Source organism: Acomys minous (assembly GCF_964271855.1).
Source record: "Acomys minous genome assembly, chromosome: 13".
Lineage (NCBI taxonomy): Eukaryota > Metazoa > Chordata > Mammalia > Rodentia > Muridae > Acomys > Acomys minous.
This window is the reverse complement of record NC_140495.1, coordinates 106,374,598-106,387,958: the sequence shown is the minus strand read 5'-3', so window position 1 is coordinate 106,387,958 and position 13,361 is coordinate 106,374,598. Positions and strand designations below refer to the sequence as shown.

At 47.2% G+C, this 13,361-nt stretch overlaps 1 protein-coding gene across 3 annotated transcripts in view; it reads left to right on the top strand.

Annotated features, from left to right (window-relative positions):
• The window catches only part of DNAH8 (dynein axonemal heavy chain 8), a 251,771-nt gene that overhangs the window by 83,622 nt on the left and 154,788 nt on the right, over positions 1 to 13,361 (top strand). For all 3 annotated transcript variants that reach the window (XM_084754008.1, XM_084754009.1, XM_084754007.1), the window contains exons 27-34: positions 1,780 to 1,852; positions 3,611 to 3,800; positions 5,736 to 5,932; positions 6,658 to 6,784; positions 8,274 to 8,509; positions 10,409 to 10,513; positions 11,915 to 12,028; positions 12,922 to 12,984. In XM_084754008.1, coding sequence (XP_084610134.1) covers positions 1,780 to 1,852; positions 3,611 to 3,800; positions 5,736 to 5,932; positions 6,658 to 6,784; positions 8,274 to 8,509; positions 10,409 to 10,513; positions 11,915 to 12,028; positions 12,922 to 12,984 — 1,105 coding nt within the window. The remainder of the gene's footprint in view (positions 1 to 1,779; positions 1,853 to 3,610; positions 3,801 to 5,735; positions 5,933 to 6,657; positions 6,785 to 8,273; positions 8,510 to 10,408; positions 10,514 to 11,914; positions 12,029 to 12,921; positions 12,985 to 13,361) is intronic.

The following is a 13,361-nucleotide window of genomic DNA, read 5'->3' as shown; positions in this document are numbered from 1 at the left end:
CCGTAATCCCAGGTGCTTAGGTGGTTTAAGGATCACAGGTTCAAAGTCAGCCTGGGCTACAGTCAGTTCAAGGGCAGCTCTGGACAAGTTAGTGAGACCATGTCTCCAAGTCAAAAGAACGTGAAGGCAGGGGATGTGGCTCAGTAGCAGGATATTTTCCTACCGTACGTACACAAAGGCCTCCATTTTTTTTTTAAGGGAGAAATGTAATTTTATTACAATCACAAAAGTGCAAAAAAAAAACTGTCTCATATTTGAAGGCCTCCATTTTTAACCCCAGTAATATATAGTAAGCAAATAATAGATAAATAACATAAAGTATGTTGTTTATTGGTGATGGCCTCCATTGTCGCAAGCCTGAGAACAAAGCGATGCAGTCTAGGGCAGTGGTTTTCAACCTGTGAGTCTCGACCCCCTCGGGGGTCGCACATCAGATATCCTGCATATCAGATACTTACATTAAGATGCATAACCGTGGCAAAATTACAGTTATGAAGTAGCAATGAAATCATTTTGTGTCTAGGGGTCACCCCAACACGAGGAACTGTATTAAAGGAACTGTCACAGCCTTAGGAAGGTTGAGAACCGCTGACCTGGGGGGGGAGGGCGGCGCAGGGGCTCAACCAGGTTTCTTTTCCTTGCTAATTAAAGAATTAAAAGGTAGAGAAAAAAATCTCCTGTGCAACAGGCAACAGCAGCAGAGAAGCCTCCAACACAGTAGACGGAGCCGGAGCCGGAGCCGGAGCCGACAGTCAGCAGTTGGAGTTTACAAGGACGCACGCATGCGCATGCGCAGCCAGCACACAGCGCACAAGCCCTTAGCAAAGCAGAGGATGGCTCAGGAAGCCCGCAAACCCAGTCCCTTCTCACAGGCTTGGGCTTTTAAAGCCTCTGTAGAATTTTCCTCCTCTAATTTAGAGTTAGTGAGTTTGAAGGAAAATGGGATAATTGATGGGCCCAGAACTGTTGTGTTTCATGTCCTGGTCCAGCCTTGAACTTGTCGAGCCAGTCCATCAGCAGGGGTTAAAAAAAAAAAAAAAGTCAGAAAGCTGCCAGGCTTTTGTCTCAAGTAAGGAGGGTGAGGAGGATGCCGGCCATCTTGGAGATTTGCCACCTATATCACATAGCTATGGCTCGTCTGCCTACCAGAGAGTCTATTTAACACCTTGTCTCTCAAAAGAGTGCCATCCACTGACGTCGCACGAGACAAGCCAGCACTCAAAAGACTAGGAAATGTACGCACGATTAGTATTTTACTCTGAGAACATCAAATTGATGGCTTTAAGATAAATAGCATTCTTTTGGTATAAGTTTGTATTTAAAAAAAAAACAGTCTTAAAAGACTATCTTTTATTTAATGACAGCTTCATAAATGTAAGCAATGTACATTGATCTGCACCGTCCCCTAAGCCTCTTCTTCCGGCTCTCCCCAGGCCCTCCCAACACAACCCCTCCCTTCTGTCCTCTCTCTTTTCTTTCTATTTCCTTGGTTACCCGAGTGTCTTATCAGTGACGCACACTTGGGTATTGACTGATCTTTCTGCCTTGAGCTTATGCAGGTAACCCTATGCTCAGTGAGCCGATGAATGCAGTGGTCCACGGCCACGGCTAGCAACAGCGCTTCACAGCACCCTCCCCCCTCCCCTCCCCCTCCCTCCCCCCCAGTTAACTTTGGCTCTGGGGACATTTTTTTCAGGATTGGAGATGGTCTTTACTTTTTAGGATGGAAACTTACAGCGCTAGAAAGCTAACGCTCACCAGCTAACCTGTTCATTTCAGCCACGGGTGGAAACGGACGGACGACATCGTCTCCTTCATAAAAACCGAAGTGCACCTTGCAATCCCTAATGTGGTGAGTCTTATTTGCAGTGATTATTTTGGAAATGTACTTTTTTTTTTTTTTCGAGACAGGGTTTCTCTGTGTAGCCTTGACTGTCCTGGACTCACTTTGTAGACCAGGTTGGCCTCGAACTCACAGCAATCCGCCTGCCTCTGCCTCCCGAGTGCTGGGATTAAAGGCGTGCGCCACCACACCCGGCCTGTACTTTTTTTTTTTTTAAATTAAGCATCAGGTGAGTGTTCAGAATGTGAGGTTTTGGGTCCCCGTGTTATAAAAATAAGTAAGTAACTAAAAATAAAAATAAATTATATATGAGAATTGGACTTTGATTCACAGTTAAGATCTTGGTTCTGTGTGTTTTTATTTTACTTTAAAAGTTTATTTCTCCCTCTCTCCCTTTCGCCCTCTCTCTCTCTCTCTCTCTCTTCTCCCTCCCTCCTTCCTTCCCCCCTCTTTCTCCTCCTCCCTCTCCCTCCCTCTTCCCCTCCTCTCCCCATCTCCTCCCCCCACCCCCACCCCCGTGTGTGAGTGTGTGTATGTGTGTGTGTACATATGAATGCAGTGCTCATGGAGGCCAGAAGAGGGCATCAGATCCCCTGAAGCTGGTGGCTGTGGGCCACCTAGCATAGGTGCTGGGAACTGAGCTTAGGACCTATGCAAGAGGTACACTTTCTTTCTTTCTTTTTTGTTTTTGAGGTACACTTTCTTAATCTGTGACCATGTGCTTTTATTTTTACTTGCCCTAGTCTTGAATAAAAATAAAAATTTTAATCCCAGCACTCGAGAGGCAGAGGCAGGCAGATCACTGTGAGTTTGAGGCCAGCCTGGTCTACAAAGCAAGTCTAGGACAGCAAGGCTAACACAGAGAGACCCTGTCTCAAAAAAACAAAAACAGAAAAACAAAACCATTTATATCTTTTATTAAAACTTTTGAGCTGAGGTATAGCTTAGGGGTAGAACATTTATGTGCTTAGTGTACAGAGAGCCACTGGGTTTGATCCACAACATCACACACACACACACACACACACACACACACACACACACACACACACAAACACATGCACATAGACATGCATGCACACAGACACACAGACACACCCTACTTCTAAGTGGTTTGTGGTGTATTCTGAGCTGGCATAGGAGTGAAGGTCTAGTCTGCCATCAATTAGCAAATTAAAAAAAATGACCTTGCTTTTTATCTGTAGACATTAAGATAAAAATCATCCTGGGAGCCTCAAGTCCCATCCCAAACTGAGCATTATGGTGCACCCCGCTTAATATCACAGCATCATGATACGCTCCACTAAATACAGCGGCCTGGACTGAAAGGAGTCTGTGCTTTCCAGTGGCAGCCCCAGCCGCTTACTGCTGCCTGGCGCTCCAGGCCACACCGCGTGGTCCCGGGTGCCACCAGGGACAGCCCGTGACCCTCCTAACACTGCACTGAGCAGCCTGACCTCCTGGAGAAGAGCCCTGCAGCTGCCTCAACACTTTTCAAAGAGGCAAAAGGCTTGACAGAGCTGTAGCTTGCTCTGTGATTTTAGTCCACTGACGTGGATTCCTTGCCCCTATGGGCAGCAGCAGAGAGCAGAACTGGGAAATCTCCAGGACACAGGGCATCTGTAGCCCCTCGTGGCACAACCCTCACTCCAGAGCAGCTCGCCACAGGCTCTGACTGCTTGTGGGGAGTTGGGTGACAAAGAATCAGGTGGTTGGGGAGGGCTTTCTGTGTTGGTAGGGTTACTCACGGGCTCCTGCTTCCCACAGGTGATGGTCCCCAGCCTGGACGACATTCAGCAAGCCATCAACCGCATGATCCAGTTTACCCTGGAGGTCAGCAGAGGAGTGGCACACTGGGGCCAGCAGCAGGTCCGGCGAATCAAGTCCGTTCCTAACAATTCCTCTCGCACTGGCCCCGAACAGAACCACCCCACAGGAAAACCACTGAAGAAAGAGAGTAAGAACATTTGAGACACCCAAGTTAAATCCCCTGATGCAGAGGGAGAAAAGAAAAAGCTAACCCACAATGTGTGTGCGTGTGCATATGGGTGCAGGTGCTCGCAGAGACCAGAAGAGGGCACCCATGATGCCTTGGGGCTGGTGGTTGCCTCCTGGTAGGGATGTTGGGAACAGAACCTGGGTACTCTGCAAGAGCAGCAATTGCTTTTAACCATTGAGCCATCTCTCCAGCCCCATATCTATCTGTCTGTCTGTCATCTGTTTGTCTGCCTATCTATCTATCTAGGCAGAGGGTCTCATGAAGCCAGGCTAGCTTCAAACTTTCTATGTAGCCAAAGATAACCTTGAATTTCTGATCCTCCCGCCTTTACCTCCCACGTGATAAGATTACTGGCGTGTACCACACACCTGTCTTCATGGTGGCGCACACCTTTAATCCCAGCACTCGGGAGGCAGAGGCAGGCAGATCGCTGTGAGTTTAAGGCCAGCGTGGTCTACAAAGTGAGTCCAGGGCAGACAGGGCTGTTACACAGAGAAACCCTGTCTCGAAAAGCAAAACAAAACAAAACAACACCGTTACTCCCCACTCTTTCATCTAAAACATAACATCCAACCGTTTCTTTCTAGTTCTCGGTCACAGGAGAACGATGTTTTTTAGCTTTATCACTGTTTTGTAGTAATTTTGAAAGGCAAAGTGGGAAGATAAATCTCAGCGCTGATTCTCCCTTCAGCATTCCGTGTGCTCTCATAAACTATAGTGCTTTTCACAGCTGCATGATGGGTAATAGCCTCCAATTGATAGCAAATGTCTCAGAACATGAATGGAAAAGCAGATACGATCTTAAACATTTTTTTAAGACTTATTTTGTGTGTACAGTGTTTCTTCTGCATGCGCATCTGTGCACCGACATACGCCCTATCAGAAGAGGGTACCAAGTTCCCTATAACCTGGAGTTTCAAACGGTCATGGGTGCTGGGAAAGAGGTCCAGCTCACTCTAAACTATGGGGCTGTTTCTCCAGCCTCAAATGTAGCCTTTTATGCAGTGAAGTTCTCGGTGCTAACAAAGCATGCCACAACAAATTAAGCCGACACCCCGTGTTTTATTTTGCTTAAATCTCACTTGGTAACAGAGCAAATGGGATTGCAGACAACTGGGTAAACACCACAGGTTCCAGTCAGCTGAGCTGTTGTCCCCATGCCTTTTAAGTGTCAAAAACTGTGTGTGTGTTTTTTAAAATTTATTTATTAGGTTTACAGTGTTTTGCCTGCATGTACACCTGCAGGCCAGAAGAGGGTACCCGATCTCATTATAGATGGTTGTGAGCCACCATGTGGTTGCTGGGTATTGAACTCAGGACCTTTGGAAGAGCAAGCAGTGCTCTTAACCTCTGAGCCATCCCTCCAGCCTGTGTGTGTGTGTGTGTGTGTGTGTGTGTGTGTGTGTGTGTTTTAAGTGCTTCATGGGCCAAGCAATGGTCAGCGGGGGCAGTCGTGGTGGTGCGCCTCCATTATCCCTGCACTCGAGAGGGAGGTAGTAAAAAGGGGATCAGAGTTCAAGGACCTTGTCAGATAAGTAGCAAGGTCAAGGCCAACCTGGGCTACATATGAGATCCTGTCTCAAAAAGAAAGCTGAGGGGGTAGGGGGCGTGGGGAGAGGGGTGTGGGGGTGGGGTGGGGTGGGGTGTAAGCCAGATGGCTCAGCAGGTAAAAGTGGTCACTCCCTGGCCTGAGGATGCAAGTTAAATCGACAGAGTCCACATGCTGGAGGTAGCAAACTATAGCCGACCTCCACAATATGGCACACCTGAGAACACGCACATGCACATACATAGACACACTTAAAAATATAGATATGTGGAAAATATTTTAAAAGTATAAAAGGCGTGGGTGGACGAACACGCTTGCCGACACTGGAAACATCGGCTTTTCAGGGTCTTTTGAAGAGAGCATCCCAGCCAGGAAGCTGAAGAACTTCTACCCTGGGGTGGCAGAGCACAAGGACATCTCCAAGCTGGTCCTCCTCCTCTCCTCCTCCGTGAACTCTCTCCGGAAGGCGGCCAACGAGGCCCTGCAGGACTTCCAGAAGTACAAGACTCTCTGGACCGAAGACCGGGACGTGAAAGTGAAGGTGAGTTCACGCTGATTGTGGTCTGGTGTAGGTTTGGTTTGTTCATCTCTGATCCTTGAGAGGGGTGTGTGGGGGTGGGGGGGGGTGGAATAAATCTATTGAAGATAGTGAGAGGCCTCTGAGCAGAGGGCAAGGGCTCACAAACGCCGAGCAAGTAGTTATCCTCACTCTGAGGCAACTGACAAACAAGGAAGCTCTGTACACTTTAAGTCCCAATGACAAATAAAGGCCCCTTGGGTGGGGGAACTGATGAGTTTATTTACCTACAGAGCATGGGTGATCCCAAAAGCTGCGTTGTCAGGGATGTACCCAGCATGGATGATATCTTTCCCATGGGCTGTGACCCTCCCAGAACAAGCGGAAGGCAATATGGCACAATCGGGGTCTATGTGCACATGCTTGACTCTGGATTACCCTGTAATTTAGACCACCAGGGTTGGAATATATGTTAACCATGTCAGGGAGCAAAGGGCTAAAATATCAAGGGGAACTGAGGAAGGGCTTTTAAGGCTACTACTCCCTGCTGTGCTCGGGGCTCGGCCCTTGGAAATGTGAGCCCACTGCGCAGGCGCAAACTCTGCTTCCAAGCCGAGCCTTAGGGTCCCACCTCCCTGTACGAGAACCCTGTTATAGGGCAAGCGCTGCTTTCCAGCTTAACTGTTGTAAGTGCGTACTTCAGGCTCCTCAGGACTGAAGGAAGTGTTAACTGTTGCCTTCCCCGACAGGAGTTTTTGGCCAACAACCCCTCCCTGACTGAGATCAGATCGGAAATCCTCCACTACGCCACATTCGAGCAGGAGATTGAGGAGCTAAAGCCCATTATCGTCGTAGGAGCCCTCGAACTGCACACGGGTAACTCCAGCAACGCTTCCGACAGGTTTCTGGTGGGGCTCAAGGGGGAGGGGGGCACTGACACGGATTATTGGGGGTCAGCGTTTATTAGAAGAATTATCAGTGCCATGGACAGACAGACAACAGCATGGTGGGGGAACTCTGAGGAGGAATCAGGGCCCACGGCACAATTGAGGTCCTTTCTTGTAGCTCTCTGAGGATGGGGGAGGTTTCACAGCACAGGCTGCACCAGGTTCTCTGATTCCAAGGCCGGAGACAGGGGACAGTGTGGGGAACAGGCTGCACGGGCATCCATACCCAAACTCACCTCCCTAGGTGAGCAACCTGGGATCCTGGAAATCTGGTAGCTAGGGACTCACAAATGATGATGTGTCAGTGGTGTCTGTCAGAGGGACTGTGGGCAGACAGACTCCTCTCGTAGTGTGGTCTAGAGTCTAAGAGTTACAGAAGCTAGTATCTAAGTCAGGCTCGGTGGCTCACACCTGTAACCCCAGCACTCGGGAGGCAGAGGCAGGCGGACCTCTGTGAGTTCGAGGCCAGCCTGGTCTACAAAGTGAGTCCAGGACAGCCAAGGCTACACAGAGAGACCCTGTCTCAAAAAAAAAAAAAAAACAATAAATACATAAATGAGTGAATGAGTGGAGTATCTATGATTTTACAAGGTGAAGGTATTTTACGTCGGATGGAAGGGACAGCAGGACAGGTAGGACCTGTGGAATGGTATCTGGCTCAGCGAGCCCCTTTGGTATAATATTGTAAATGCCCAGCAGTTCTAGGCCACCTGTGTTCTTTCCCCTCCTTTTTTTCTTTTGTTTTGCTAAGACAGAGGCTCATTTAGTCCAGGCTAGCCCCCCCAAATGACTGTATAGCTTAAGAAGACCCTAAACTCCAGATCCTCCTGCCTCTGCCTTTTAAGTGTTGGGGTTACAGACACGCCTTAAAATCCCAGCACTCAGGAGGCAGAGGCAGGCGCATCTCTGAGTTTGAGGCCAGCCTGGCCTACAGAGTGAGTTCCGGGGCAGGCAGGGCTACACCAAGAAACTCTGCCGGGCATGGTGGTGCACGCCTTTAATCCCAGCACTCAGGAGGCAGAGGCAGGTGGGTCACTGTAGTCGAGGCCAGCCTGACCTACAAAGTGAGCCCAGGACAGCTAAGGAAACTCTGTCTCAGAAAGAGAAAAACTCTTCCCCATAGGCAGTCACGCCACCATTCTCCAGCAGCCAGATTTACCTCAGGGAGGCAGGAGCACTCTTTGAGATCCAGTAACGTCACAGCACACCTAGCAGGCTGGTCATGCTCCAGGGCACCAGTGGCCACTTGTGATGAGTGAACGCTGCATGTGGGAGGGTCGGCCGAGACGCTGAGGTCCGCCGCCTAGATGCTGAGGTCCGCTGCTGAGATGCTGAGGTCCGCTGCTGAGATGCTGAGGTCCGCCGCTGCGCAGCGGACTGTTTCCGAATTCTCTTTCCGTCTTCCTTGTCCTTCCCAGAGCCAATGAAGTTAGCCTTATCGATCGAGGCCAAGGCATGGAAGATGCTTCTATGCCGATACTTGAACGAAGAATATAAGAAGAAGATGTCAGACATGATAACGTTTATCAATGAATTCCTGAAAAAGTTGTCCAGGCCCATCCGCGACTTAGACGATGTCAGATTCGCCATGGAAGCTCTGTCTTGTATCCGGGACAACGAAATTCAAATGGACATGACTTTGGGGCCAATTGAGGTGAGAAATAATTTGGCATTTTGCTTTCCTCACATACCTTTTAAAACTAGAAGCAAGCTTAAAAAAAAGTTATTCTGTAATGCATTTCTTCATCTAGTAGATGGAATAGGGTTTCTTTGGGGGGAGGTTGGAGGTGTTGGCTTTTTTGAGACAGGGTTTCTCTGTGTAGCCCTGGCTGTCCTGGAATTCACTCTGTAGACCAGGCTGGTCTCCAATTTAGAGATCCGCCTGCCTCTGCCCCCGAGTTCTGGGATTACAAATGTGCACCATCACACCCAGCTTGGAATAGTCTTCTTTGATGTTGATGTCTCTGAGGGAATTCTAAGGACTCCAACACAAACCAGATGCAGGCAATGCACTTTAATGGTCTAGCCGATGTTTAGTGTTTGGTACGTACACAAACATCTTATGGGTTATATTGAATGCACCCTCTCATGTTAGTTCTGCTTTGGCAGGTGAATTCTCCAAACAGCTTTAGCTTCCTAGAGACCAGTTGTTGGCCTTCCTTAAAGGATATGCACTGCGTGGGCAGGAGGGTACTAAGAGCCCGTGTAAGCTCAGTAGTCGCCTGCTGGAGCTTAGAACAATGCCATACTCTTTCCCTCTTACAGCAATGGTAGATTACCAGAGTGTAAATTCTCAATGGCTTAAAACAAACATTTTTATCTCGGTCCTAGAGGCCACTGGGGATGTCATTATTTCATCTGTCCAGTGTTTTATGATTCATCGTATTTGGGATAGATCGTTGCTTTGACTTAGTGATAATGAGAATTGATCTTAGCGTGGTTTCCACTCGGCATGCTCCCTTCAGGCAGCACCCTCCCAGGTGGGTTATAGTGTCTGAGGAGTTGGTACTGGCGCTGCCTCCTCTTGGCACCTGTGTCAGTTACCATTCTGTTAAACACCACGACCCAAAGCATCTTGGCTCACTGTTCCAGAGGGAAGAGCACCCGTTGTGCCGGGGTGGGGGCAGGGAAGCTTGGCAGCAAGCAACAGCCCTGGTGGCAGGGGCAGGCAGGCGTGAGGTCACGCCTTCAAACACACGCAGGAGGCAGAGAGACCAAACTAGGATAAGGGGGAAGCTTTAAGCTCTCAGATCCCTCCCCAAGTCATGTACTTCCACCAGCAAGACTGCATGTCCTGAATGTCCCTAAACAGTGCCAGCAACTGGGGACCAAGGGTTTCCTTTCTTTCTTTTTAAAAAAAATCTTTTTAAAAAAAGGTTTATTTATTGTGTATACAGTGCTCTGCCTACACATACACTTGGCTTCCAGAAGAGGGCATCAGATCACATTATAGATGGTTGTGAGCCACCATGTGGTTGCTGGGAGTTGAACTCAGGACCTCTGGAAGCGCAGCCAGTGCTGTTAACCACTGAGCCATCTTATTCTCGTTGGTAGCTAATGACTTTCATACTTTTTTTTTTTTTGCTACTTTTAAGATCTTAATATTTAGGAACTTGGGATGCTGGCCATGGATCACTCATTGTTTTAATAAATTATACACTTAACTTCCTCAGCAAGCATTCTTTTGGTAAACCCAGTTGCTAATCCATTCTCTAATGCCTGAGACTATATGTACCATCATTTCTCTCTACTCCTTATATAGTTAACTAATGTATGAGATGCCATCATAGGCACTGTCCCAAGTCCAAGGAAGAGAGAGACAGAAAGTAGCTCTAGGGATATTTTCTAAGTTTGAGCCTCTCATTGTGACACCCAGGTGACAGGGAGGTGTGGGTTTCAGGGCCCGTAGTTCTGAGCCAGCAGCGTTAGTTCTGGAGACCACGCTGGTAGGATTGAATTCCCCGTCTCCCTCGAAGACGTAGTGTTTTTAGGATGCGTCTACGGGTCCTAGTGGGCACTTTCCCTGACCCCTGCTGCTGCTGCTGCTTTGCAGGAGGCCTACAGCATCCTGAACAGGTTTGAAGTGGAAGTAACCAAAGAGGAGTCAGAGGGTGTGGACACCCTGAGGTACTCGTTCAACAAGCTGCAGAGCAAAGCTGTAAGCACACCCAACCCTGCCCTTCCAGGAGAACGCACGGTGAACTCTCTTAAACACTGTCACTTACAATAGTTTCTATTGCTCTATGACCTGCATGCCAGAAGAGTGGCCATTCTGACATAGGCAACTCTTCTTCTTCTTCTTCTTCTTCTTCTTCTTCTTCTTCTTCTTCTTCTTCTTCTTCTTCTTCTTCTTCTTTTTCTTCTTCTTCTTCTTCTTCATATCTGCAAAATCATATGAACCTACCACGCCCTCATTCTAGAGCATATTCATCACCCCATCATCCCCTAAAGGAGCCCCGTTGCCCGCCAGCAGGTGCCCCTCATTCTCCGCCTTACCCTAACCCTGGAGGACTTTTCATGCCCGTGGGTTTATCTTTCCTGAATATTTAACGTAGATGGGATCATGCATTATGTGGGCCTATGTGAGGAATTTTAACTCAGCGTTCATTTCCAAGGCTCAACCGTAGCACCCCAGGCACTTTAGCTTTTTTTTTTTTCCAGTTGCTAACGGTATTTCTCATCAGTTCATGTGACCGCTTTATTGGCCATTTATAGATCACCAGAGGAATGCACATGTAAAAATTGGGCTTATTTTTTTAAAATTGAGCTTTCCTTTCTTACTGTTGAGTTTTTTATGAGTTCTTAATATATTCTGGGTTCCTTATCTCATGTATGATTTGTGAGTATTTCCTCTCTTGCTCTGTGGATAGTCTTTTTACTTCATTGGTTGGTTGGTGATGCTGGGAGCAGTCAGACTGAGGCCTTTATCCATGCCTAGCGGAGTTCTACCACTGAGTTATATCCCCAGCGCCAATTGTTTCACATTCTCAGTGGTACCTTCTGAAGTGCTTTTAAAAAAAAGATTTATTTATTTATTAATTATTATGTACAAGTGTTCTGTCTACACACCAGATCTCATTGTTAGATGGTGGTGAAGCCATCATGTGGTTGCTGGGAATTGAACTCATGACCTTTGGAAGATCAGGTAGTGCTCTTGACCTCTAAGCAATCTCTCCAGCCCCCTGCAATGTTTTTTTTTTTTTTGCCAATCCACTCTTTTCTTTAGTTGTCTGTCTTTTCATACCATATGCAGGAAATCCTTGGTCATACCTACATCTTCTTAGAGTAGTTTTATAATTTTAGCTTTTACATTTAAGTCTCTGAGGCATTTTGGGTTAGTTTTTGTCTGTGGTGTAACAGTCCTCTTCAATAACAAAGCAGAGAAAGACCTCAGGGTCCTGTAGGTACATCTGGGTTCTTCATGCCTGTTATAACAGGTGAGCGGAGACGTCTTTATCCCCACCACTTATGGCATGGCAGACCCGCTGCAGGAGAATTACAGTTTCCATTTTTAATATGTCACTCAGGCCCTCATGCTGAATATTCTTATTGACTCTAGGTTTCTGTACAAGATGAACTTGTTCAAGTGCAACCCAAGTTTAAAAGCAATCTGCTCGAGTCGGTGGATACCTTTCGCGAGGATGTTGTAAACTTTACGGAAGCCTACGAGACGGTAATTTAAACGTGGCACACTGCGTGCTGCAACATGCATGGCAGGTTCATGCGAGATAAAAGGGACTCTTACCCCAAGAAGTAGGTAACTTGTACATAAATGCCCCAGTCTGTGTATTTACGTCTGTATGTGAGGGTTTGTTCCTTGGAGCACGTGCTACAGAGAAAGAAAGCAGGTTTGACTGTTAAGATAAGCAACAATCTGGAAGGGTGTGGAGAGAGCAGAGGGGCTTTATCTGTCTCGAGGTTAGGATTCTTACAGAATTTCTGAAAAGGAGGCTGGGGAGATGGCTCATCTGTTAAGAACACTTGCTGCTCAATCATGAGTTTGAGTATAGGCACCTATGCTGGGCAGCTCACAATGCCTGTGACTCCAGCTACACGGGATCTGATGCCCTCTTCTGGCCTCTGAGGGTACCTGCACTCATGTGTGCATACACCCACACAGACACACACATATAGACACACAGACACACACAAGCACATGGACACACACACACTCAAAAGCAATTTAAATAATCTTAAAAAATAAAGGCATAAATAATGTCTGTTAGTTATGTACCACTTTATAATTTTTTTAAAAAGAAGGTTTAAATTGCTTTTGCCTTATCTAGGCATCAGTCGAAGGAGTTGAGCCCAGTCCTAATTGGTATGCCAAGGCGGGATGATATCCGTGGAAGGTCTCCCCTTCTCTGAGAAGAATAGGAGGAGAGGGTGTTGGGGGAGGAGAGGGGAGAGGAGAGGGAAGGACTGGGAAGAGAGCAGAAAGGGGAACTTCCTACCAGTATGTAAAGCAAATAAATAAAATTTAAAAATAAAGGGGGTTCTAGATGGGAACCACTAAATGGACACGCATGTTAAGAGCTGGAGTGGAGATAATATTATTTCTTACAGGAAGGACCCATGGTTCCAAATATTCCACCCCAAGAGGCTAGCAACAGGCTGCAGATATTCCAGGTAAAAAACAGCTCTTTCCTGTCACATTGACAATGCACTTTTTAAAAAAACATGATTTTAGAGGAAATTTTGTTTTATCTTACAATAGAAAAACCTAATGTTCAAAATACGTACAAATATTAGTTGCGTTCGAATCTTGTGTGTATGGGCACGTGTGTACATCTATGTGTGTACATATGTGTGTGTGTGTGTACCTGTGTGTGGGGGCACATGTGCACATGTGTATGTGAGGCTACAGGACAACCTTGATGTTATTCTTTGGTGTCATTGACGTTTCCTTTTCCATTTCCTTTGCTCTTTCTACACTCAGAATGGTGAGAACATCCTGAGGAAAAACGACACATCTACTTGATTGACAGTTTCGTAAATCCATGCAG